This window comes from Anomaloglossus baeobatrachus, chromosome 4 (assembly GCF_048569485.1).
Source record: "Anomaloglossus baeobatrachus isolate aAnoBae1 chromosome 4, aAnoBae1.hap1, whole genome shotgun sequence".
NCBI classification, from domain to species: domain Eukaryota; kingdom Metazoa; phylum Chordata; class Amphibia; order Anura; family Aromobatidae; genus Anomaloglossus; species Anomaloglossus baeobatrachus.
In genome coordinates this window covers 216,867,672-216,895,529 of record NC_134356.1, presented here as the reverse complement: position 1 = coordinate 216,895,529, position 27,858 = coordinate 216,867,672, and the positions used below count along the sequence as shown (strand labels likewise).

Below are 27,858 nucleotides of genomic sequence, written 5' to 3'. Positions count from 1 at the left end.
AAGTGCTTGACATTAGACTGTCGATACGATTTTTCAGGGTTGTCCCTATATAATATCCGACAGTAATCTGCCATCATTAAAAGGGTGGTTCACCCATATTTTTTATTGTCTAGTTCAATATTATATTGAGAAACAATGTTTTTCTCAAATACCTTATGTTGGCAATAGTGCCTGTGAGAGGCGCTATTGCAGACCGCTGTTCCCCGCTCTGGTGACATCACGTCAAGTGCCGCACACGTCACATCCCTGCGTCCGGCTGCAGTCTTCCTGACTCACTGGGCTGTGGGCAGTGTTTCACCGCTGTCACAGCACAGCGTGTCTCCTGCTTGCAGCGTTCTGCTGTGAGGGAGGAGGGAGCAGGGAGCAGATGGGCTGTGACGAGTGGTGAAACACCACTCACTGCTCAGTGAGCCAGGAAGATTGCAGCCGGCCGTACGGATGTGATGTGGGCACTTGACATGACGTCACCAGAGCAAGGAACAGCAGTCTGCAATAGCGCCTCTCACAGGCACTATTGCCAACACAAGATATTTGAGAGAAACATTGTTTCTCAATATAATATTGAACTAGACAATAAAAAATATGGGTGAACCACCCTTTAAGTCATTCCAAAAATGGTAGCGGTATTCCAGTACTTTAGTGTCCTGGTAAAACCCCCCGCCTTGTTCATCGCTTACATTCCCAAGATTTGGGGAGAAGAAATCTAAATGTGAATGCAAAAAAATGCATTTTCAGAGACATGTGACATCCAAGACACTGCTATGCATTTAGAAGTTCAACACCTTCAACATATTCTTGAGAATTTTTTTTCCTAAGACGTTTTCACAGATCCACGTAAAGCTTTTCAAAGATCTTATTTCTTTATCATTATTCGTTCCTTCAAACACATCATCCCTCTCATAAGCTGTCTGATCTGAGGACCAACAAATACCCCTTCCTTTAGTTTTGTTGCTGAAATGCTGGAGAATTTCTGTGAAATGTACTGGAACCCTTGTGAATTTGTCTTTGCCATGGCTTTCACAAAGTTTTTAATAAATCCCAACTTTATGAATAGTGAAGGAAGAAAGATTTTTGTTGGAGCACCTAAAGGATTATGCTGAACATTGTCTGTACCTGGAGCATAGATGTTTCTCTGTCCCCAATCACGACGAACATAATGCTCTACCATATTTCTACTGTCCCATAAACACAAGAAGCAACAATATTTTGTGAAACCTCCTTGCATTCCCATTAGCAGACCAATCACTTTCAAATCTCCGCAAATATTCCATTGATGATGCTTATATTGTATAGCATCCAAAACAACTGACAGATTTTCATAACTTCCCTTTAGATGACATGAGTGAGCAATAGGGATTGATGCTTTCATATTTCCATTGTGAAGTAACACTGCTTACAAACTTCTCTGGGATGAGCCAGTAAAAATCGCCGATCTGTAACAAAATACTCTTGATTCACTTCATCAAAGAGGGCATTCACATTGTTACAGTACACCACTGGTCCATCAATTGTGAAAAATTGTGTTAAAGTGTTACTTCTGTTTCAGTAATAACATATCTCTGTAAGAAAATTCACAATTAAGTAAGACAAGCAAAGAAATCGGAATAACATAGGAAAAACCACATACATTGAAAATGCAGAAATTACCAAAAATACTTCTCTCAAAAACTTTATGTGATAGAGCAAAACTTAGCATATTTTTGGAATCAGCATATCAAACTCAATAAAGCAGACATATTACCTTTGCTGATAATTTTTTTGTGTTGACCAGTGTTATTTGAAATTTTGTATTTACCCACAGTCACATTATATTATGTTTCACAATTCAACACATCAAATTTTTCCTAACATTTTTTTAAATCAGCATATTTTTACCACCAGTTATTAATACCTTCACACTACATTACATGCACATATACACATTTAATTAAAAAAAATATATACAAATTCTAGGGCGTCTTTAACCCTTCCCTACGTAGGACATGCTGGTACGTCCAATTTTGAAATGCATTCCCACAATAGACATATTTGGTACGTCCTAGCGATTATGGTGCACAGAAGATTATGTGCGCATGTACGAACACTGCTGGGAACTTGGCTTAAGTGACAGCTGAGCCCCTGATGTAAAAGCAAGGGCAGAAGCCAGAGCTGTTTAACCCTCTAAATGCCATTATCAATAGTAATCACAGCATTTAGAAGGTTGAGAGAAGGAGAGGGTTTCCTCTCTCAACCGATCAGCACTAGTGCAAAGCGGTTTAGGGGGCCCAATTTTTGCCATGGCAGCAGGAGGTCAAATAATGACCTGCTAATCTGCCATCTACAGTGGCCAGTTAGTGTTACATCTTGCCAAGGGCAGTTTTGTTAGTGTAACACTGACAGGTCTAGTGGATTGCAGTGCACGTGCATTGCAATGTATTAGACCAGTGATCAGGCTAATAAAAGTTTCAGTCCAAGAGAAGAAGTAAAAAATAAAATAAATTGTAAAAATAATTATCAAAATGCATCTCTATGCATCATGACTACATTTCTACAGCTTCCTATATTAATTAAATCATAGAAAATATATATCTCTAAGCAAAATGTCTGTTGTCCTCACAAGCACATTAAAGGCTAGTCTGGCTTTGAGGAAGCTTTACATGTTTGATGGGATTCTCTTCAGTGTTTACCTTTAAAAGAAAACAAGTATAGACAAAATTCAATTAAAAACGTTAAACTCCCTCACAAACTATCTGTCTAAAAGAGTTAAACTTTACTTTTCATACATGCAGTAGTGACATACAAACTTATAATAAATGTCATTTTAAGGGACGTTCCTATGAACAGTGTTTGCAGCATTTTGGACATAGCGTGGTTTTACTGCATCTAAAATGCTGCGTTGTACCGCACAAGCACAGTGGAAGGGATTTATAGAAATCCAATGTCCACTGTATTTCTTTTAGAGGCAGCATAAACTGGCATGCAGCACAGCTTTCCAAGCTGCAGCGTGTCAAGTTATGCTTGTGGAGATGCGGATGAACACAGCAAAAGTCCGCTGCTCCCAGAATCCTGATCGTGGGCACTGACACTGCATTCTCCTGCGGACAACACCATCTTCTCCAGAAGAGGAATGACATTTCATCCAGAACGCAGTGTCTTCCGGATGGTGGGCATGTATCCTTACAAGTACAAGTTTTGACATTTTAAGTACACACAAGATAGCTGTCGTCCAATGCCCTTCTCCTTGTAACTCTCAAGAGCCCCTTTCCACTGTACACAGACCCTGCATTTAAAGAACTCTGTCCCACTTTACTTAGACCCTGTTATTTAAAGGCCTTATCACACCCCCTCTTTCTAAGGTACATCTCCCTGCAATCTGGCACACCTAACCATTGCCCATACTAAGTTGGATCTTCTGCTTCTAGGTCACCAGTTCTCTACATCTCTTGTCTATTTTCGATAGTACTGATTAATCTTATGGCCCTAACTGTACACATTTCTAGCCATATTTGTGTTCAATGGAATTTGTCATAAGGTTTTTGACACCTAATCTGTGAACAGCATAATGTAGAGACAGAGACCCTGTTTCCAGCAACATATCACTTACTGGGTTGCTTACCTTAGTTTTTATATAATCATTTTTTTATCAGCAGAAGATTATCTCTAGAGCACTAATAAATCTGTTACCAAATAGTCCAACCCCGCCCCCACCACTAATTAGCAGCTTTCTGTCTATGCACAGTGTACACATAAACTGTCAATCAGTGGTTTGGTTTGGGTTATACAGACATAAACATTCAGTGAACTGCTAGATCTGCAGTAGATAAAACAATTTTTAATCAAAACGGCAGCACCCAGTAAAGAAAGTGACATTCTCCTCTGGCCCTACATTATGCTGCGCTTGGATAGGGTAGCAAAAACCTGGTGATAGATTCCCTTTCAGTACTGCCCACACTTTTGTGTCTTCACTCAGGCTGACATCTTTTAAAAAGGTTTTCTCATGAATAAAGTTCATTTTAATCAATAGATCTTCGAATAATAATAATTGGATGTGATTAAAAAAAATGTTCCAGTGCTGAAATTATCTTATATATGTGCCCCTGCAATGTGTTGTGTAATGTCCATGTCTGACTGTACAGGGACATGGTCTGATCATACCACATCTCCTGGGCAGCTGATGACGCAAAAGGGAGTATACAAGTATTAGAGCAGGGAATCACAGCTGATTCTTTTTGTGAGGTAAAACATTTCCCTGTTTTTAAAAAATGTTTTACTTCAAAGAAAGAATAATTTGCGATCCCAAGCTGTAATGTCTGTATACTTCATTACTTCCTCCCCTGCCCAGGAGATGTGGTATGATCAGACCATGTCCCTGTACAGTCAGACACGGCCATTACACAGTACATAACAGGGACACATATATAAGATCTCACAGCAACATTTTTTTAAACATCCAATTGTGGAACATATTGTTATTCCAAGATCTATTGATTAAAATTAACTTTGGACAACACTTATAAGCCTCAGCAGACTTACCTAAAGTCATTTCCTAGGTTGACAGCCAAATAGACAATTCAAACCTGGCAAATGCTGCCATGGAACAGAGAGGGCCACCCTTCTAAACAGCCAACCTCCGTAGACTCTTTTTTACATGCACAAATTTGCTTGCAGTGTGTACCTGCTTACTGGTACAGATAAACGGCTCTTTCTGAGATCGGCTCCAACATTCGATACTCTACAGGGTGCTCTTCATTGTGCCTTCTGGCTTAAAACTCAATTTCAAGGTTCATTTGGCAAGTCATACCCAAACACAAGTCCATCACAAGTCCAAGTATTAAAGCCAGGATTTTTCAGGCCAATACAATTTTCACCAAGCATTTTAGCACACCAAGCCCTAATGGTGTTTAATATGTACACTGTCAGGATTCAGCCAGTTTGCCGTTATGAGCAATTTTACTTGAGTGGAGGTATGTTATTTGCATAACTGCGGTCACATGCCGATTAGCTTCTCTTTTTGTTGCTTCTTTCAATGTTTATTGTGAATGTTTATTAAGGGAAGTACATAAAGGAAAACTAAAAAGACAAAAGGCGGTATTAGCATAATTTCGATGGTAAATAATGTCAAATGTAGTTGTAGCACCCACGGGGCAAGGGGTCGAGTTACTCGTCACTGTGCCGGTGATGTCGGGTCAGGGGGATGTTACGGGTGGCCCTTGCCCGGTTTTGTGGCCCCGAGGTGTACAATAAAGGGGGATGGGAATGATTGGAGGATGATGGTGGAGGCTTATCTCGTGACACCACCTGCTGTACGATCCCAGGGATTAGCCGCCATTGCTGTCGCTGTCCTCTGGGGCGGATGGTTGTAGCAGCTAAGATGTTTCTGCTCCCCACAGGTGGAGCGGGCCCTGGGGAGGATGATGAGGGGAGTAGTAATGGCTGGCGCCAAAGCGCAGGGCGCCGGCAGGTACAGGTGGACACAGTCTCTGCGGTTTCAAGGTTTTTTTACGCACAGTCCAGGTTGCCACTCCTGGAGTACCGGTCACCACAGTGTTGGGCCCCAGTCGATCCCAAACAATGTGAGGTCACCGCCGGTGTTCCCACTGTGAGTTCTTTCTGGTCGGAGTCCCTCCAATCCTGATGTATGTGAAATATGGAACGGGCTGCAGGTGTTTCCTGCACTCTCCGCAGACCCTGGAATCCCGTGTAACTGTAGAGAACCTTGGCTGAGCTATCTGCTCCAAGCCATGGGTCCTGTGGCGCTCTCAGAAGTGTTAGGTCTAAGAAGATTGGACCGAGGTCCTAACTGTGTCTCTCACCCCAAGTGTGAAGATGCTGCTTCCCCTTTCCCCAAGTGATACCCACCCCCCAGGTGGTTGTCCTAGTGACCGGGAAAGTACCATGCTTCATGATGGCCACCCCTCTGTCTACCTCAGGTCATCTCCCTGGTGGGAAAGCACCTGTGTTTGGTGTGTGAATGTGAGAAACACCAGCAATTAATCTCTCCTTACCCGGGATGAGTACTACAGCTTAAGTGAGATGCAGTACCCTGTGGGGTATAATATGTGTGAAATAGTGTGAAATAGTCACAACTGCTATAGAAAGCGTATAGGTTACGGCTGCAGCAGGCACCACGAGGAGATCAGCGTAAAAAAATTCAAAGTAGAAGTGGACGCCCGCGCTGTCGTATGAAGTAGGTCACCAGTAATAGTTAAGTCATGATTTTATTATTGAGCATTTCGGAGAATACATCGCTTTCCTCAGATAAAAAACACGTGTTCTCCGAAACGCATAATAAAATCACGATTCAACTATAACTGCTGACCTACGTCATACAACAGCGTGGGAGTCCACTTCTACTTTTAATTTTTTGACGCTATTAAGGGAAGTAGCAAGAGAAGCTAGTCAGCAACTTGTGCACTTACAGACACATGACTACTGCTCGATCAGCCAAGCACAGCTGAATCCTTACAAAGTGCATGTTACAGGTAAGGTTCCACATGCTACAGTATTTGACAAAGCTTTGCTTTCGCCTGGTAAAACCCCTAAAGAAGTTATCACAGCATGCAGCTAGTTAAGCAGGCTCATTAGACAGCTGGTAATTGAAGCCAGACATGACACTTGAAGCAAAGATCATCAAGCTACAAATTGCCTACTATGGACACATCATACAAAGAGAGCAATGACTGGAGAAGAACATCGTGGTCAGAAGAATAGATGGAACAAGGCAAAGAGGAAGACCAGTAACTCGATGGCCTGATACAACCAATAGTGGCAGAGAAGACCCTGGAGGACTTATCTAGATTTGCACAAAATCGATCTTCCTTCAGATCGTTCATCCATCAAGTCACCAAGGCTCGATATCGAGCCAAAGGCGAAACATAATAATAATAATAATAATAATAATAATAATAAAAAACCTAGATTATTCTGAATACAGAGTTAAATCTTTCATTTTTTGTCATTCTCGCTTGTGGAGGTACTGAGACAGATTGGAGAGTGATCTCCAAAGTGCAATTAGGAAATAACCCACAAGAGGGTGAAAGAGTAATCAGCAAGCCGGATCTGCAACAGGAGGTCTCGTTAATAGTACAGGAGTAAGCAAAGCACGGTCAGGTGATAGCCAAAGGTCAGAAGCTGGGATGTCACGTATATAACAGAAGGGAGAGATGGAGCCGAGGTCACGAACAAGGATACAGGTCAGAAGCCTGGGAGTGATGTAACGTACAGGGGTGGAGGATACACAGGTCGGGACCGGGGTCAGAAAGACAGGACTAGGAAAACACAACAGACAGAAACAGGGAGTCTGGAATGAGGGATAGACGAACAGAGGAATATGACATGGGTCAGGACCAGGTAGCTAGGAGGCAGGACAGATCGGGTTAACTCACGAGAGCCAAGCACACGCATGCTGCATAGCAGGAACTATTACTGGCATTGTTCTGGAGGTGCAGTGCCAGGAAATAGCGGCCTGGCGACCGTTACGAGGCAGAATGGAATTAACCCCTCCCATGACCTGAACCCTGAGATAGGATCCCAGCAATAGCTCAGCGGCGGCTGAGCCAGGCTTGGATCATGACATTTTTACTGCAGCAACGCAAACATTGTCTGAGATTTCTAAGCACTAAATAAAGAGATTTTTTTCTTCTCCAGCACAATACCTCCTATATCACATTCTACTCATACGAAATTCTGCTTCTTAGTAGTGGCACATCTTAACTATCCATCTATCCAGAAGAATGTCATACAAGAAATTGCTATGCAAAAAAATCATGTCTGTAAATTTGTGATTTTAACATGGAGTTTCTCCTCAACAGGTTCACTTGTATTTAAAATTAATGCTACTGACAAAGATGGAGATACACTGACCTATGGCTTAATTGGAAAAGATGCCTTCTATTTCATTTGTGATCCGGACAGTGGTGAGGTGACTCTTGACATTGAATTAGATTATGAGGTAAGCTTTTTTTTATAAAACTGCTGTATGAATTAGATGGTATATATCCATATTTACACCTAATTTCTGTAGTGGAATAGATATTATCAATATCATTTCTTGAAAAAAAAACCATTCAAGCTGAAACCCTTGAAGATAAGACTTAAAGTGGCTGTCAATCCCTAAGTGAATTTCCAGCAAGACGTGCATCCTCACATTAGTTGCTAAGCACGGGCTGGAGAAGAGAAAGCGCAATAGGGTCTTACCTGGTAAACCCAGGGGGACCACAATCAAATAAGGCTTTATTCAGGCTTTATTAGGCTTTAACATTGTGTAATGTTCATTGCGTACCTGGCCTGATTCTGTTTTGTTTTTCTTTCGATATTCCTTGTGTCAAGGCTCAATGTTCTTCACCTATCTCACCAGGTTCCTCTACATCTCAGCTCAATAGCACATCACTTCCATAGCTCACTCATCCCCTAGGCCTAGGGTTATGCATGTTTTTGGATTGTTCCTTTGAGACTTCAAGTGGGAATTTTTCACACTGAAAATATCCTTCTTGGTCTTCCTTAATCACTCCAATACAAGAAAAAACTGTGGAATAGAAGCACAAAATAGGGTCTTACCCGGTAAGGTAACAAATAATTTATTTAATCGTATGAACGTATATCTTACCATCATATAAAAAAAAACACCAGACAATAGACAGTGATTGAAAAATATCAAAAGGATAAAAATCAAATTTGAATATCAAGATTTTCTATATATGCAATAGCGTTATCATTTACAATATAGAAATCCTTCTTGTCACCATGGTAGGATCTCAGGGGGCACTCCTCAACAATGTGCTGGATAGTTTGACGATCTGCTCCACAGTCACAGGTCGGAGAGTCATATTTTCCCCACTTATACATAAAATCTGCACAGACGCCAACGTTTGTTCTGATACGATTTAGAGTAACCCATGTTTTCCTTGGTAGATTGAAGCCTGGTGGAGGGTTTTGTAAATTAGGGAACATTTGGGGATCACCTTCTACTACATTGACCCAAAGTTCTCGCCATTTCTCCTCTAAATTGAAGTTTTGTTCATGCAAGGTGATTGCAGTTCGGATGGGTGGATGTCTTGATTTCAATCATTGTATTGTAACATCTCTGATATTTTGGTGTATTGGAAGTTTTTCATTATTCACTACTTTAGTGTACTCTTTAAGTAGGAGCTTTTGTCTTCTTAGATTTGCGGGTGCGATATGACCCAGCACAGGTAACCAGTGAACAGGTGTAGGTCTAATAGCACCAGATATTATACGCAAAGAGTTGTTCAGCTGAGTGTCAATTAAGTTTACATGACAGCTATTTAACCATGCTGGAGCACAGTATTCTGCAGCAGAGTACACCAGGGCAAGAGTAGATGTTCTCAAAACAGATGTTGCCGAGCCCCATGAGGATCCACAAAGTTTTTGAATAATATTATTACGTGCTTTCAGTTTCTGTGCCAATTTATCCAGATGGGATTTAAAAGTTAGACTTCTATCAAGGGTTACACCTAAGTACTTAGGATTGAAATTGTGTTTAACAGATTGGCCTTCAAATTGTACTTTAAGTTCAGTCTTGGCACTTGCATTGTGTAAATGAAAGCAACAAACTTCCGTTTTTGATGGGTTAGGTTTTAATCTCCATTGTCGGAAGTACTTTCCCATTACACTAAGATCTTTTGTAAGAACGTCCTCTGCTTCCTCCATTGTTTTGCTTACCATAGCAAGTGCCCAGTCATCGGCATATCCAAATTTCCGTGACACTGTTTTAGGAATATCAGCTAGGTACAGGGCAAACAGGAGAGGTGCCAGCACTGATCCCTGGGCCAGTCCGTTGTTTAAAGATTTCTTACAACTGGTTGAATCGCCCATAATAAGATGAAAAGTTCGATTTGCAATCATATTGTTCAAGAGGTACATCATTTTCTTACATGGAATCACCTTCAGAAATTTATATAAAAGTCCTTCCCTCCACACAGTATCATATGCAGCAGAGAGATCGATAAACGCCACTGAAACTTTCTTGTTCTTCTGGAATTCAGCTTCAATGAGAGTTGTCAAAGCTAAGACTTGGTCACTACAGTTTCGAGCAGGTCTGAAGCCGGCTTGCTCTATAGATATTGAGTCGAAAATCTTTAGACTGATCTTGTTATATATTAAGCGTTCTAAGAGCTTATATAAGCAACTCAACAAGGCAATGGGTCTATAGCTTGATGGATTATCTTCAGGCTTCCCAGGTTTTAACAATGCAATTATTTTGGCATGTTTTAATTTACTAGGGACTTGAGCATTCTCCATAATATCTGAGAAGAACTTTGCCATCCATTTTTTCGCATAAGGTCCACAGTTTTTGAGAAATTCAGGATGGATCCCATCAGAGCCGGGAGCTTTGTTAATTTTAGTTTTAGCAAGGGCAATTTCAATGTCACAGGTTGTAAAAGCACGTGAGTATTCTTCAGATGGTGCCACTGATGATTTTAGTAGCTTAAACTTACTTTTGACTTCTATGGTATGAGCTCGGTCTTTTGGGCTTCTTGATATGTTCACAATATGTGCTGCAATTTGATTTGAAGTTATAGAATTCGTTTTGTGCTTTACTTTACGATTGGTGTGCAATGTTAGTTTGCCTCCACGTGGTGCACCCTGGGTAACGCTAAAGGACTAACAATCTTGATGACCAAACAATCAAATTATATCTAGATTTCCTGGTCAGTATATCTTACCTCATACCTGATAATCAACAGAGGAACAAAGGAACAACTTTGGCAATGCCTAAAAAATATAATGGTATTGTCACAAATGTCACTCCTCAAATGAAAGATCTTGGACCCATGGTGAATATCTGCCAAATTAATATTGAAGGTATCAGCCGCCTAAAATGTGTTTTCTTCCACAAGTTCCTCACTGATAACAGATAATAAAAGAGGTAATAACACTCCCCTATTAGGGTTGTGCCAGTCACAACTCCTAAATGCACATTATGAAATGGCGGTAGCCGCAGCCCCGAGTAGAAGGCCAATAAAGCATTAGAGGGAGATCGGGTGTATGCCGCGCTATCACCAGAGGAAAAGATGCTAAATATTTCATCTCTTCTTTCTTTGTTCAGGTCAGTGCATTTCAGAAAACTCTGTGTCCTTAATCAGGACAACAAGGAAAAGTATTGTTTTCCTCTGGTGATAGCACGGCATACACCCAATCTCCCTCTAATACGTTATTAATCACCACAATAATTTAGGACACTTTGAATTATCCTGGCTCAGACAATACTTTCCATCCACTGGTTAAAAAAAAAAGAAAAGTGAGCAGGAGTATGAGTTTGTGTGCATGCAGCTTGTAAGCTCATGTTCACACAGGCCATAAGACATAAAATACCAAAGAGAATAATAATACGAAATATACACTGCTGTAACTAAAATAATAGCATAATGCATATAAATAAACATAGCGTACTTAGTAAACACTGTTTTTGATCAAAAAAGCGTAAAGCCATCCCACCGTGACAAGGTGTACACAATCGGGACAGTACCTATGTGGCACCCCTGAGGCTCTGGTCGCCAAAGGTTACTGCGCCCCAATCAAGGTGCACTATCTATCTCAGGTAACGAGGGGGTTAATCACCGGTGTTCCACATTCACACACTACACTCAGACTAGGAACCTTCACACAGAGTAGGTTGGCTCAGGGTAGGCAGGGGGGTGGCCATACGAACATGGACTTCCCGGTCACTGAAACCAGCCACCTGGGGGGGATAGGTTCCACTTGGGGTATAAATAGGCACTACACATGCACATCATGGCCAGTCAGACCCGTCAGGACCATAGTTCTGACAACACATCTCTGGAGAACTTGGACTTTGCTGGGCCCGTTGGCTTGGAGTGGGAGCTCAGCCAGGGTACCTAACTGCGGAGGGGGACACCCTAGAAATAGGACATTCTCTCTCCTTCTCTTTTCATAACGCTGGTGGTGACCCCTTACCGGATCTGGGATTGGCCGGACCCCATCACGGCAGTGACCAGTGGGACCAGGCTGGTAGCTAAAGTTGTGAGTAAACTACACCCTGAACCCGCAGAGACTGTGTTGGCTTGTCCTAACCGGCACCACTGCCCAGCGCCTAGGCGCCAACAGCCATTATAACCTTCTTCATCCACCCGGGGCCCGCTCTGCCTGTGGGGAGCGATACCATCCCGGCTACCTTAACAGCTGCCCCGGAGAGGAACCCGGCAGTGGCTTCATCACGATAAGCTCTTTTCAAAATACCCTGCTTCCCCCCCCCCACCATTTAACTGTACGCCTCGGGGCAACGGAACCGGCTAAGGCCACCCTGTGACAACTCCTGACCCGACCTGAAACGGCCCGGCGATGAGTAGGTTTAACCGCCTGCCCCGTGGAGCGCTACACCTACACTCTCTAATATTAAAACCTCACCATGTGTCAACAGACATCGATCTACTCCTTATAATGCACTCTGTACTGTCTTCAAATTGTTACACGTCAGCATGCTATTTAACTCTTTCCTTTGTTTATAACCCCAAATTGAATGCAAGAACTTTCAAATGGCTTTTCAATCTTTATTCTACCAGAACATGTTACCTATGATTCTATTATTTAGTTCAATCCCAAGCCATGAATTTCTGATAACGATACTACGGTATATGCAAATAACTGAGGGGAGATAGGGGAAGATGGCTTGGTACACTTTACAAGGAAAATATTGCCTCTTAGACCACCAGTCATGTGCCTCTCACCAAACCTAAGCAGATATCCTGCTTTGCACTGATGAGTGGCAAACACCCTAAATTACTCGTATGCAAATGTAGTTTTTGTTTTGGCTTGTTATCCTGAGTCATGTAACAAAGCATATTAAGGGATTGATATTATTTTTTATTTATAATAGCTACATTTAATAGGTGGCTCTAAGGCAGGGCCGTCTACAGGTTTTTGTGGGCTCCGGGTGAAAGAGTTTCAGTGGGCCCCATGCACATGCACACACATGTACACATACAGGCATACGTACATATGCCTGTATGTGTACAATATGATATTGTCAAAAGGAAGATGCGAGACACCAGACCCAACAATGCAGACGAGCTGAAGGCTGCTATCAAATGAACCTGGGCTTCCATAACACCTCAGCAGTGCCACAGGCTGATCGTCTCCATGCCACGCTGCATTGATGCAGGAATTCGTGGAACAGGAGCCCTGACCAAGTAATGAGGGCATTTACAGACTTTTCAGTAGGCCAACATTTCTGAGATTAAAATCATTTGGTCTTATATAATATTCTAATTTTCTGAGATAATGACTTTTGGGTTTTCATTGGCTGTAAACCATAATCATCAACATTAACCGAAATAAACACGTGAAATAGATCACTCTGTGTGTAATGACTCTATATAATATATGTGTTTCCCTTTTTGTATTGAATTACTGAAATAAATTAACTGTTTGATGATATTATAATTTATTGAGATGTACTTGTATCACTGGAATCAGGCTCTCATATTCCCAAAATCATTGCCAAATTGCATAGCAAAAACCTGTTGACAGACTCCCTAAATATGCATGAAATGTATTCTTTTTGGAGGTTTACCAACATTACTGTTTCCTAAGTGTATGGTTATTTGGAATGAGAAATCAGGATATCCAAGACTTAGCTGAAGTGTTATATTAAATGTTTTAAAAATCCCCCCCCAGCGATGATATAATGCAAACAAGTAATGGTGTAATTAATGTCCTCGTTTCTTTCTCTTTAGAGCAAGCAACAACTTAGTGTCGTCCAGACAGTAGCTGACATATTAGAATTGGTAAGTCCTTTAGAAGTCTTACATTCTTTTGATACTGCATTTACCGTATTTAAATTTGGGAACGGCAACTGATATTTTCTATGCATCTTCCCTATTTTTTGGAAGGCTGAAAAATGTAACCACAGAGTAAAGCAGGTCACAATCAGATAGCCAAAGAGGGCAGTTTAGACTATTTTTGCCATCTGTTTGTGATACAAATAAGCTTAACAGATGTTGATTGACAGCATACCAAAAAGTTAAAATCCTGTTTTTGAGGCTGTTTATATAGTAATTGAAACAGTTGTGTAACTTATCAATATACTGTAAGTGCAGCTAGGTCACAGATCAAGACTAATATTGGTATGCCAATTATTGTATATTTGTCATTTTGTTGTTTACAATGACAACTTTCACACTAGCTCCAAAAATGGCTAACCAAAATCTCTACTGTGTGACCAGCTTAATGGAGGTTTTCTGTAATAAAAGATTGCGTTGGAGGAAATGGAAAAAAGGGTTAATTTGCGCTGCTAGAAGAATATCACTGAAGATCAATGGGGATTAAGAGATCAGATTTTATTGTACGACGCGTTTCGGGAGCCATAGACTCCTTCTTCAGGAACAAAAATCAGTAATGTATATTATTTTTTTTTTTTCTGAAAAAGGAGTCTATGGCTCCAAAATGCGTCGAACAATAAAATCTAACATCTTAATCCCTATTGATTTTCTGTGATCTTCTTCTGGCAGTGCGGATTAACCCTTTTCTTCCATTTCCTCCAATGCAATCTTTTATAACAGAAAACCTCCATTAAGCTGGTCACACAGTAGAGATTTTTGATCTGCAGCAGCAATCCTCAACACATGGTTATAGTGTCTATAACACAACAGTACCAGGTTAGTGCATCTAGTTTTAGTCTTTCTGACACCACCGGATAAGACACCATCTGCGCCCCCCCCTTTCTTTGTCATTTCAGTTTCACTATGTAATAAATGATTGGCTGAAGGTAGTAAATGTTATAAAATAATATAACAATTGTTAATTACCTGATGATGTGCCTGTCACACCATATTTCCCTGCAGTATTCACATGACCACTAGATTCATTCATTAGTTTCAGCAAGAGATCGCTGTGGTCAGTGATTGGCTGCAGCGGTCTACCCATGTAGACTAAACAAAAACTAACAGAGTAATAGGGTCACAATGCAGGAGTGATGGAACTGACCTGACAAGTATGGCATGTTTTGTTGTTATATGACATTGCCAAATTTCTATTTATCCTGGTAAACCCCTTTGAATTATAGACTATTGATGTTTGGCAATGTCTTTGTAGTCTTTGTAGTCTGTCACCTTCGCAATAAAATTTTGTCAAAAAAATGCGGTCACTGTCTTTTGGAATGTATGACAGCTGATTACATGATTTTTATCTTTAAGGTTACCAAACCATTATTCATTCAAGTTAGAGACTGCAATGATAATGCACCTGTATTTTATGGCCTGCCTTACGCAGTAGAGGTCGCAGAGGTAAGCAAAAGATGTTTTTTAGGGCAAGTAGTGAATTTTTGGGTTGACTGGTTATCTTAAAACATTAGATGCGTTTACTAGGTTGTATAGAAAATTCGTTTTCACATTCCCCATTAGAGAATCATCAGTTAATAAAGGGGAATCTGCTGTCACAATGTGACTGCAGAATAGCAATTGACAGGGGGCTACTATAATGTCCTTCACACTAGGGAATCCTAGGCTTTCCCTAACCTCAGGATAACCCCTATTGGTGGAGATGCTTGAGTCCCTTGCGTAGCTATTCTCCTGACCAGATCTAATCTGTTACACCCTCCCAGGCAAAGAAGGGATAGGAGTGTGAAGGTAACACAGATTAAAGCAGACAGAGGAAAACCAAAACTGATACAAACTGCAAACTCACAAGAACAAACAGTAAGAGACTAAGGGGTGCTTCACATATAGCGAGATCGCTGCCGAGATCGCTGCTGAGTCACGTTTTTTGTGACGCAGCAGTGACCTCATTAGCGATCTCGCTGTGTGTGACACTGAGCAGCGATCTGGCCCCTGCTGCGAGATCGCTGCTCGTTACACACAGCCCTGGTTCGTTTTCTTCAAAGGCGCTCTCCCGCTGTGACACACAGACCGCTGTGTGTGACAGCGAGAGAGCGGCGAAATGAAGTGAGCAGGGAGCAGGAGCCGGCATCTGGCAGCTGCGGTAAGCTGTAACCAGGGTAAACATCGGGTAACCAAGGTGGTTACCCGATATTTACCTTAGTTACTAGCCTCCGCAGCTCTCACGCTGCCTGTGCTGCCGGCTCCGGCTCTCTGCACATGTAGCTGCATTACACATCGGGTTAATTAACCCGATGTGTACTGTAGCTAGGAGAGCAAGGAGCCAGCGCTAAGCAGTGTGCGCGGCTCCCTGCTCTCTGCACATGTAGCTGCATGACACATCGGGTTAATTAACCCGATGTGTACTGTAGCTAGGAGAGCAAAGCTAAGCGGTGTGCGCTGGTAACTAATGTAAACATCGGGTAACCATACCCGATGTTTACCTTAGTTACCAGTGTCCGCAGCTTCCAGACGCCGGCTCCGTGCAAGCGCAGCGTCGCTTGCACGTCGCTGCTGGCAGGGGGCTGGTCACTGGTCGCTGGTGAGATTTGCCTGTTTGACAGCTCACCAGCGACCATGTAGCGATGCAGCAGCGATCCTGACCAGGTCAGATCGCTGGTCGGATCGCTGCTGCATCGCTAAAGTGTGAAGGTACCCTAAGGAGAAAAGCAAGAGCAGGAAGATAGCAATAAAAAGACAGCAAGGGTTAACCCCACAACCGCCCACAGCCATAATGCACAACAACCACCAGTAAGTATGGATCACAGCACCTTACCAGACCAGTATAGGTGAATTATAGCTGGCATTAATGGAATAGTCCAGCCAGCATATAAAGGAGGGAAGTGAATGTGACTGGCTCCCCCACAGCAGGTGATCAAAGAGAGTAAGAAGCAGCCCAACAGAGAATAACTCTTGCTAGCTTGCCTAAGCCTGTTGGTCGATGCCCGCATCTCCCTGCGCTGATCACAGACCACAGAGAAGTTAGCAGGCAGAGTGTCAGAATCTGTTGTTTCCACAGCTCCTGATGATGCCATGACAGTAGGTGTTGTCTGCAAAAATCTCTTTGTGACATCAGTGATTCAGAACCTCAATCAACTGAATAAAACAAGGAGAGGCAAAACAGGTGTAATGCAATGCTTTTGTATCAGATAGCATTGTTGGAAAATTGAGTACAGTGGAACCTCAGTTTATGAGTAACTTGGTGTGCGGGTTTTTCGCTATACGAGCAAAGCTTGCTGTAAATTTGTCTCTCAGTTTACGAGCAAGATTTGCTGTATGAGCAAATACTCACCGCACACACTTCCGGTTCCGTACTTTCAACGCGCTCTGACCTGCTCTTTCAGTCCGCAAAAACACGCACAAACACACACAAACACACACAAACACACACGCACACACACATATTATGCTCATCTTATCTTCCGTTCCCTTGCCGGCCTCCTGGTTCTTGTAGTTTGCTGGTACAGGATGTATATTGGGTAACCATCGTGACGATAGAGGAACTTCTGCTGTCAGCCGCTTCTCAAAGGCAGCGCGCTGACCAATCAGAGGCAAGCAGCTCCTGCCTTTGACGTCAGCGCTCTGACAGCGGATGCTCCGGTATCGGTCGCGATGGTTACCCGATACACATCCTGTACCGGCGAACTGCAAGAACTAGGAGGCCGGCGATGGAAAGGAAGGTAAGGTGAGCATAATATGTGTGTTTGTGTGTGTTTGTGCGTGTTTTTGCGTGTGTGGAATGGCACAATAGGGGACCAGGATGGGACATTGAACAAGTTGTGGAACGAATTGTCTGAGCTTGCACTATGGGAAATTTTGCTTTGCTAGATGAGTAACTTGGTTTACAAGCACACTCCCAGAATGGATTGTTCTCGTAAACCAAGGTTCCACTGTATTTACAGTTTTGGTTCTCCCACAGATTCTCACTAATCTCTTGGGATGACAGCAGTGGTCTGACATGTGATAAACATATTTTTTTGCAAGATCTTTCTAACAAGTCATTGTGAAAGCCAATAACCCCTTTAAGCTAACATTTCAAATTATTTCTTTGCCGAAGAATCTCATACTAATTTTAAAACACTTGGTCTTGACGTACTTCCCAATTAGGCCTGCTTACACATGTCGTAGTCTCGTGAGGAATCCTCATCAAATTGTGAAAATATCCCTGTGGTAAAAAAAACATTAAAATAAAAACATAAAAAATGTTTTCTCCCTACTTCTAGTTCTTTTGTTGCATTGCTTCATTAGTCCGCTGCCAATGTCTATACACTTGGCCTCCACTGATGACATTTTTTTTCATATAAAGCACCATTCTATAATTTTTTATTTTTCAGCGATGAAGTGTTGCTTTCAACCTCAAGTCCTTCCCACTTGTAATATACTCTGACAAGTAAAAGGGTAAAAAGGTTTCTAAAGGTACCGTCACACATAACGAGATCGCTAGCGAGATCGCTGCTGAGTCACGGTTTCTGTGACACAGTAGCGATCCCATTAGCGATCTCGTTATGTGTGACATCTACCAGCGATCAGGCCCCTGCTGTGAGATCTCTAGTTGTTGCCGAATGGTCCAGGCCATTTTCTTCAAAGGCAATGTCCTGCTGGGCAGGACACATCGCTGTGTTTGACACTGTGTGACAGGGTCACAGTGACTGCTGAGATCGTTAAACAGGTCGCTACTGCGACCTGTATCGTTCCTGTATCGTTGGTAAGGTCTGACTGTGTGACATCTCACCAGCGACCTCCCAGCAACTTACCAACGATTCCTATCAGGTCGCATCGTTTTCGGGATCGCTGGTAAGTCGTTGTGTGTGACTGGGCCTTTACTTTTGACTTTCAGGCTCCATATCTCTCCATCCACTACAGCTTTGAGTACGAGACTACCTTCATTTTATAGACAATCATCTTGGCTATCTCATAGATAAATGTGAGTTCCAACTATTTAGCATATGTTTAGTTATGCAGATATTTGTCATGTCACTGCATTGTTACGGTTTTGTTCCTGGTGTTGGAAAAATCTTTTTCTTTTAGAATACTACAAATTACAAACTGTTCTCACATTCCCTAATAGCTCAGTGTGTATTAGGTTGATTCCCAAGCAAAAGTTCACTAGGTCAGATTGAAGAGCAGCCATGAAGAAGAATTCCCAAGAAAGAGAAACAGCATCATCATCCAGCTCATCGATAGCGGTCTCTCGGCCAAGTAACTTGCCAAACTACATCATGTAACTGCCATGACAATTGGAAGAATATGAAATAAAGTCCATCTATCCATTCAAAAGCCAAGAGGTGGATGTCCAGGCAAAATATAGGAGTCAACAAGTCGGCTCATAACAAAGTCTATCAGTTCTGATGTGACAAACACGCAAGTTGAGGTGGCTCGTATGCTTCATAAAAGTGAGATCACAGACGTCCATGCCAGTACCATGTGGAGCAAGTTACACAAGTCCAGAATGGCCTGAAAAAGGTGAAGAAGCCTCGACTTCAATCATCATAAGAAGCATCTCGAGTTTGCAAAACAGTATGAAAAGTGGACAGTAGGAGATTGGAAACAGGTGATTTGGAGCAATAAGACAAAAGTCAATAGACAGGCTCTGATAAGTGCAAATGGGTCTGGAAGAAACAAGGAACAAAGGGGCTAACAGATCGAGAAATTGAATGGACTGTAAAGTTCAGTGGAGGAAGTCTAATAATAAGGGGTTGTTTTACAGCCAGAGGCATTGGATACTTGACCAGGATCAATGTTGGTCTTAATTCTGAAATATATGGGAGTATCTAACAAGACAAGTTACTTCATACACTCGAGTACTATGGGTATAAAAAGGACGACATCGTGTTTCAGCAGGACAATGTCCTGGAAGATACATCGAGAGTGGCGAAGAAATGGTTGAGTGACAATGATATAATGGTGCTGGATTTGACTCATCAGTCCTCAGACCTCAACCCAATCGAATACTTGTGGGTAGAGTTGAAGAAAAAGCTGTATGCAAACCCAAATGAGTCGACCAGTATGCACCAACATTGGGATCATGTAGAAGAGCCAGGGATCAAATTTCAGTTGAGACATGGTTACATTTGTTTGAAAGCATGTCCAGAAGGATTCAGGCAGTGGTGAATGCTAAAGGTGGACTTACAAAATACTAACAAAATAATAAAAAGTTTAATTTCGATTTTTTGCAGCAGAACAGTAACAATGCAATTACATGGCATGAATCTGCACAACTAATCATATGCTAAATAATTGCAAGTCAAATTTATGTATCAGATATAAAAAATGATTGTCTATAAAATGTTGGTAGTATCACGCTCAATGCTGTAGTGGACGGTGAGATATGGAACCAGAAAGTTAAAAGTTGAAAACATTGTTACACTTTTGTTCATCAGTGTACTCACCCTCTGGCATTTTCACCTTTTATCTGGTCGTCATCTTTTGACAGTAACTTCTGATTGGCTGGAAGTCAGAAGTTACGTCACAGTCTCTCAATGCAAGTCTAAAGGCCCAGTCACACTAAACAACTTACCAGCGATCCCAACAACGATCCAACTTGATAGGGATCGCTGGTAAGTTGCTAGGAGGTTGCTGGGGAGATGTCACACTGCGACGCTCCAGCGATCCCACGAGCAACCTGACCTGGCAGGGATCGCTGGAGCGTGGCTACACGAGTTGCTGGTGAGCTCACCAGCAACCAGTGACCAGCTCCCAGCCAGCAGCGCCGCGTGGAAGCGATGCTGCGCTTGGTAACTAAGGTAAATATCGGGTAACCAACCCGATATTTACCTTGGTTACCAGCGCACACCGCTTAGCGCTGGCTCCCTGCTCTCCTAGCTACAGTACACATGGGGTTAATTACCCAATGTGTACTGCAGCTACATGTGCAGAGAGCAGGAGCCGGCACTGACAGCTGAGAGCGGCGGAGGCTGGTAACGAAGGTAAATATCGGGTAACCAAGGTAAGGGCTTCTTGGTTACCCGATGTTTACCGTAGTTACCAGCGTCCGCAGAAGCCGGCTCCTGCTGCCTGCACATTTAGTTGTTGCTCTGTCGCTGTCACACACAGCGATGTGTGCTTCACAGCGGGAGAGCAACAACTAAAAAATGGTCCAGGACATTCAGCAACAACCAACGACCTCACAGCAGGGGCCAGGTTGTTGCTGGATGTCACACACAGCGACATCACTAGCAACATCGCTGCTACGTCACAAAAGTTGTTCGTTAGCAGCGATGTTGCTAGCGATGTTGTTTAGTGTGACTGGGCCTTTAGAAAGACAGAACAAGGCCAGAATGAGGCTCTCATAGAGATGTACTGAAGAGTGACATCCGGAGTGCTCCATGAAACACTGGAGCAATCAGGCAGGTCAAAAACCACTGGAGATTGACAGGTGCATCAATGATAAAAGGTGAACATTCTGTAAGGTGAGTATAAGAGTAGAGTTAGGGAACTTAGAAGCACCACTCCAGCAATAAAATAAAAAAAAACGCTGGAGGGGAACTTTAAAGGGAACCTGTCAGGTGCAATGTGCACCCAAAACCACGAGCAGTTCTGGGTCTATATTGCTAATCTCTGCCTAACCGTCCCTGTATACAGTAGCATAGATAAAGGGATCTTTAGAAAAAGTATTTCTAAAGATCTTTTATCTTATGCTAATGGACGCGGGGACTAGTCCCAAGGATGTTATATTCCCCGTCTAGTCTCTTAGCATGTTAGTACACCCACAGGGGTGTACTAACATGCTATTCAATGCAGCATCACCAGCGGTGCCGAGCGTGCCAGTGTTTGCTGTGACCGCACTTCTGAATACCCCGGCACTTCCGGTCATATACGTCCTGGCTTCAGAGAAGTCTACTGTGCATGACTGGAAGTGGTGGAGCATTTAGAAGAGAGGTCACAGTGAACACAGGTACGCGCGTCACCGCTGGTGAATTGAATAGCAAATTAGCACACTCTGCTCGTGGCTTTGGGTGCATATTGCAAGTGACAGGTTCCCTTTCATTTCTGCGCCCTGTGATTGCAGTGGGAGTCACATATCTTCACCGCACATCACTGCTGTAGGCTGAGTGTGCACAGAGACTGGTGCAATAAGGAAAATTTCCAAGGAAGTGCTAGGGGACATTATGGCACCGCAGTCTTAATGTTATGTCTTAGGTGACATTAAGGCACACCAATCCTAATAACAAGACTGCTTAAGGCCTCTGTCACACTCACGTGAAAATCACGCACGTGCCGCGAGACACGTATTTTCCCTGCGTGTTGCGTGTGGTAAGTACGTTTCTCCGGTACGTGCGGGCCACGTGTGTTCTACGTGTGCTATCTGCGATAACACATGGAGATCCGGTAATTTACATACTCACGTGGTAGATGCTGCTGTCCAGGGTACTGATCTTCGGCTCTAGCCCCGCCCACTCCCCCACTGATGCTGCTTCCAGCTGAGCGGAGGGGTGGAGATTAGCGCCCGTGACATCACGCCCACCTCCTTAACATACTCATAATGAGCGGCGGTCGGCAGCAACTGTTTGCAGCGGAAGATTCTGCAGGGCTTATGGAGGTGAGGATGTGGTTTTTTTATTTTAAACTAACTCCGGCGCGTATCACACGGGACCACATCCATACTACATCCGTGTGGTACGGGTGCGGGCCATTTGACACCCGTGATGCCGGAGAAAAATCGGACATGTCGGCGTGAGAAACACAGGGACAAACGGAAGCACGGAACGGACACACGTTCCGTTCCAAAATACTTACGTGTCCAAACCATTAGGAATACATAGGTCCACGTATGCACGTGTGTCCGGTACGTGAAAAAACTGTCAAACACGTACCAGAGGCACGAACGTGTGACAGAGGCCTAAGAAAGATGCACTAAAATCATTAAGCGGCACAATCCTGAATTAGGTGCATCTTACAAGTGCTGTGCGCTTTCAGCAGAAACCTACTCAGAAACTGGAGTTACACCACCCGAATCATGAGTTGATAGGTGAGTATAACCCCATCCCATCCTGCCATGCTCCATCCATATTGGTGTTGCTGGATGGGACTGACAGGAAAACATTGAACGTCGAAAATGTTTCCACAACTTAAAAAAAATTGCAATTATTAAGGTATTTTATGCCAGAATTCTGGTGTAAACACTTCAATGAATTGGCCTTCAAATATTTTGTTTTTATTTAAGCTTAATGGACTTGTGGATTTTGCTGTGGGTTCATAGGTAATCTTTACAAACAACCCAATTATTGTTTTTCTTATGATTTTTGTCTTCCCTATTGAACTCAAAGAACAAAATCCGAAACAAATCCACAACTAATTTGCAATAAAAATTGTGCTGCAGATTTCAAAATCTGCATCCAAACTATTAATTTCAGCAGTATGTTGAGAAGATTTTCTTTTTACTCAACAAATTTAAAAAGTGACTGGGAAAATTAGCATAGCCTGCAAGTTGCAAAAGTAAAGAAGCCTGAAAATGGTGTATGCAATTTGTGTATACCAGACAGGTAAACATTACAAAATAAGTGAAAGGTGGCAAAGGTAAGGTGTTGGTGCGGCTTTTCAATCAAAGTAGATGGTGCTCAGTATTAAAATGTATTCCACAGCAATATGGGATATGTTCTTTTAAAAATGAAAAAAAACCACGCCACTCACCATTTTTTAATGTGAATTCTATTAATTCAAATGGGGTTTTCAAAACAAGGGCTGAAATGGGCTCCTTTCTCTTAATACAGCACAACAGTTGTTTCCTGTCACTGATGATGCGTCATTCGGTGATTGTTGTGTGCTGTGTTTATTTCCATATTCATATCAATATAACATGGAAATATTCCACATGTTGCTGCAGATCTATATCTACTCATAGCAGGGCAAGATTCGATTTTCTAATTTTTGGACATTCTGCTATGGTGGTGATCAGTGGCGTAACTAGAGTTGGATGGGCCCCGGTGCAAAGTTTAGACCTGGGCCCCCCCTCCACATACACAGACACTTGGGGTAAGGCATACCTCCCAACTTTTAAAGAAGGAAAAGAAGGACAAAGTTTGCGGCGCGCGTAGCGCGCCGCGGCAAATTTTTAGGCCACGCCCCCTAACCACACCCATTTCACAGTCACGCCCATATCCACTCCCCATCCACACCCATTCAGCATGGACACGCAGGCAGCCGGCGGGCCTCCAGCATGGACACGCAGGCAGCCGGCGGGCCTCCAGCATGGACACGCAGGGAGCCACAGTGAGGCGGCCGGTCGCCCACACAGTGAGGTGGCCGGTCGCCTTCACAGACAGGCGGCAGGGGGGCGCCCGCACAGACAGGCGGCAGGGGGGCGCCCGCTCAGACAGGCGGCAGGGGGGCGCCCGCACAGACAGGCGGCCGGCCGACCGCACAGAGAGGCTCCGGCCGGGGGTGAGGGGGGGGGGAGGGAGGGAAATCAGCGCTGGGGAGATTTTACTGTACCAGCAGCAGCACAGGCAGCGCTCCTCTCTGTTATGCCACGTCTACTGGGATGGTAGGAGGGAAAAGCAGGGAGGCGGAGAGAGAGTGGGTGGGCGGAGCCCGGGAGCCGGCCGTCCCGATCGTGGCAACGGGACAAACAACGTAAAGCGTGAAAGTCCCGCTGTATCCGGGACGGTTGGGAGGTATGGGGTAAGGGATAATGACACTGACACTCGGGGTACAGGATAATGACGCTGACACTTGGCTCTCACCCACAGCACCCTGAAATCCCTCTATCAGCACCCAGCTTTCCTATGTTCTGATATTTATCTTGTCCTCAGCACCCAGCTTTATCATATCAGAGCATGAGAAAGCTGGGTGCTGAGAGATGTATATCAGAACATGGGAAAGCTGGGTGCTGAGAGATGTATATCAGAACATGGGAAAGCTGGGTGCTGAGAGATGTATAGCAGAGCATGGGAAAGTTGGCTGCTGAGGGAAAGAGCCTTTTTCCCTCAGCACAAAACATTTCCATCCCATACTTGTATCTTTGTCCCCCCTGTATAAAGTTCTCAAAATACTATAACAGCCCCCACATAGCCTTCCAAATAATTGTATAAAGGGTCTCACATAACCCTTCATATATTAGAATGCAGATACATAGCCCTCCATATATTATAATGCACCCCCATAATCCTCCATGTATAAAGTAGCCCTTCAATTATAATGCATTTCCCATAGTTCTCCATGTATTAAAATTCACCCCATAGTTCTCCATATATTATACTGCACCACATAGTCCTCCATGTTTTATAATGCACTTCCATAGTCCATGTATAAGGTAGCCTCCATAGTCCTCCATATATTATAATGTAGCCCCCATAGTCCTATATGTATTATAACACAACCCCATAAAACTTCAGATGGTATTATGCAGCCCCATACTCCTCCATGTATAATTCACCCCTATATTCCATGTATAAGGTGTCCCTTCATTTTGTATTATACAGCCCCCCCCGACCTCCATTTTAATGCAGCCCTATAGACCTCCAGTATAATGCAGCCTCATAGACCTCTATGTATATTACACCTCTATATTCAATGTATAAGGTGTCCTTCATGTTTATTATGCAGCCTCACCAGGCCTCCATATATAATAATGCAGCCAACCTCTCCAGGCCTCCATGTATAATATAGCAGCCAGCCTCCCAGGCCTCCATGTATAATATAGCAGCCAGCCTCCCCAGGCCTCCATGTATAATAATGCAGCCAGCCTCCCCAGGCCTCCATGTATAATAATGCAGCCAGCCTCCCCAGGCCTCCATGTATAATAATGCAGCCAGCCTCCCCAGGCCTCCATGTATAATAATGCAGCCAGCCTCCCCAGGCCTCCATGTATAATAATGCAGCCAGCCTCCCCAGACCTCCATGTATAATAATGCAGCCAGCCTCCCCAGGCCTCCATGTATAATAATGCAGCCAGCCTCCCCAGGCCTCCATGTATAATAATGCTGCCAGCCTCCCCAGGCCTCCATGTACAGTATAATGGAGTCTCCCAAGGCCTCCATGTACAGTATAATGCAGCCTCCCCAGGCCTCCATGCACAGTATCATGCAGCCTCCCCACCCCAGGCCTCCATGTACAGTATCATGCAGCCTCCCCACCCCAGGCCTCCATGTACAGTATCATGCAGCCTCCCCACCCCAGGCCTCCATGTACAGTATCATGCAGCCTCCCCACCCCAGGCCTCCATGTACAGTATCAGGCAGCCTCCCCACCCCAGGCCTCCTTGTACAGTATCAGGCAGCCTCCCCACCCCAGGCCTCCATGTACAGTATCATGCAGCCTCCCCACCCCAGGCCTCCATGTACAGTATCATGCAGCCTCCCCACCCCAGGCCTCCATGTACAGTATCATGCAGCCTCCCCACCCCAGGCCTCCATGTACAGTATCAGGCAGCCTCCCCACCCCAGGCCTCCATGTACAGTATCATGCAGCCTCCCCACCCCAGGCCTCCTTGTACAGTATCAGGCAGCCTCCCCACCCCAGGCCTCCATGTACAGATGCAGGCTCCCCACCCCAGGCCTCCATGTACAGTATCAGGCAGCCTCCCTACCCCAGGCCTCCATGTACAGTATCATGCAGCCTCCCCACCCCAGGCCTCCTTGTACAGTATCAGGCAGCCTCCCCACCCCAGGCCTCCATGTACAGATGCAGCCTCCCCACCCCAGGCCTCCATGTACAGTATCATCCAGCCTTCCCACCCCAGGCCTCCATGTACAGTATAATGCAGCCTCCCCACTCCAGGCCTCTGACCACCGTGTACTCATATATATATAAAAAAAAACCCCAAGTACTCACCGCTCTCCTCCTTCCACTGCTGCTCTGTCCTGACGTCTCCTTGTTCCACTGATGCTGTACTCCCTGCTCTCCTCCTTCCACTGCTGCTCGTCCTCCCGGTGCTGCGGTCGGCGTCCTCCCTCCCTGCGCTCTGTGCACTCAGCACAGCAGTCGCACAGGAGTGACGTCACCGCACAGGCACAGGGGGAGAATGATGATGCAGAGCGGCGCCGGCCGCTCTTTGCTTCATTATTACTGTGCGCGGTGACGGGGGAGGGGGGCCCCGGTGCCGCCGCTGACATCGGGCAGGAGGGCCCGGTGTCGGGGGCGGCAGCGGGTCATATAGTGGGCGCGTGCACTGTGATAGATCAGCGCAGCTTCTCTCTCACTGAGAGGAGCTGGCTGCTGATCTACCGGGTCCCCGCGGGCCCCAAACCGCCCGGGCCCGGTCGCGATCGCGACCGCTGCGACCGCGGTAGTTACGCCACTGGTGGTGATAGGTAACTGAAGCAGGGGCACCTACACAGGCTCTCAGACTGGGAACTCTGCACTGTCCCTTATCCCAGAGGTACGCTTGATGGTAGCGAGGTCTGGACCACCAGCGTGACCCTAACTCCTGTCTGAACCCTAGTAGTGATGAGCGAGTATGCTTGTTACTACTCGGTACTCGCACGAGTATCACTGTACTCGGGCTACTCGGCGGGGACCGAGTAATTTTGCAATACTCGTGCTGTACTCGTGGTCTTCATCCCTGCATGTTGGCGCTCTTTTGAGAGCCAGCCCTCATGCAGGGATTGGCTGGCAGACCACTGCAATGCCACAGCCCTGTTAGTTGTGGAATTGCAGTGATTGGCCGGCCTGCACAGCGTGACCGAGCCTTTATACCGGCGGGCGCGCTGTGCTCTGCACACAGCCATCTCATATTCCCTGCTATCCCCGCCCACAGGCGCCTATGATTGGTTGCAGTGAGACACGCCCCCACGCTGAGTGACAGGTGTCTCACTGCACCCAATCACAGCAGCCGGTGGGCGTGTCTATACTGTGCAGTAAAATAAATAAATAAATAATTAAAAAAAACGGCGTGCGGTCCCCCCAATTTTAATACCAGCCAGATAAAGCCATACGGCTGAAGGCTGGTATTCTCAGGATGGGGAGCTCCACGTTATGGGGGGCCCCCCACCCTAACAATATCAGTCAGCAGCCGCCCAGAATTGCCGCATACATTATATGCGACAGATCTGGGACTGTACCCGGCTCTTCCCGATTTACCCTAGTG

At 44.5% G+C, this 27,858-nt stretch overlaps 1 protein-coding gene across 1 annotated transcript in view; it reads left to right on the top strand.

Moving 5' to 3' along the window:
• CDHR2 (cadherin related family member 2) overlaps positions 1-27,858 on the top strand; it is a 195,614-nt gene that overhangs the window by 36,196 nt on the left and 131,560 nt on the right. The window contains exons 4-6 of the mRNA XM_075344655.1: positions 7,791-7,930; positions 13,695-13,745; positions 15,153-15,242. Of these exons, the coding sequence (XP_075200770.1) occupies positions 7,791-7,930; positions 13,695-13,745; positions 15,153-15,242 (281 nt within the window). The remainder of the gene's footprint in view (positions 1-7,790; positions 7,931-13,694; positions 13,746-15,152; positions 15,243-27,858) is intronic.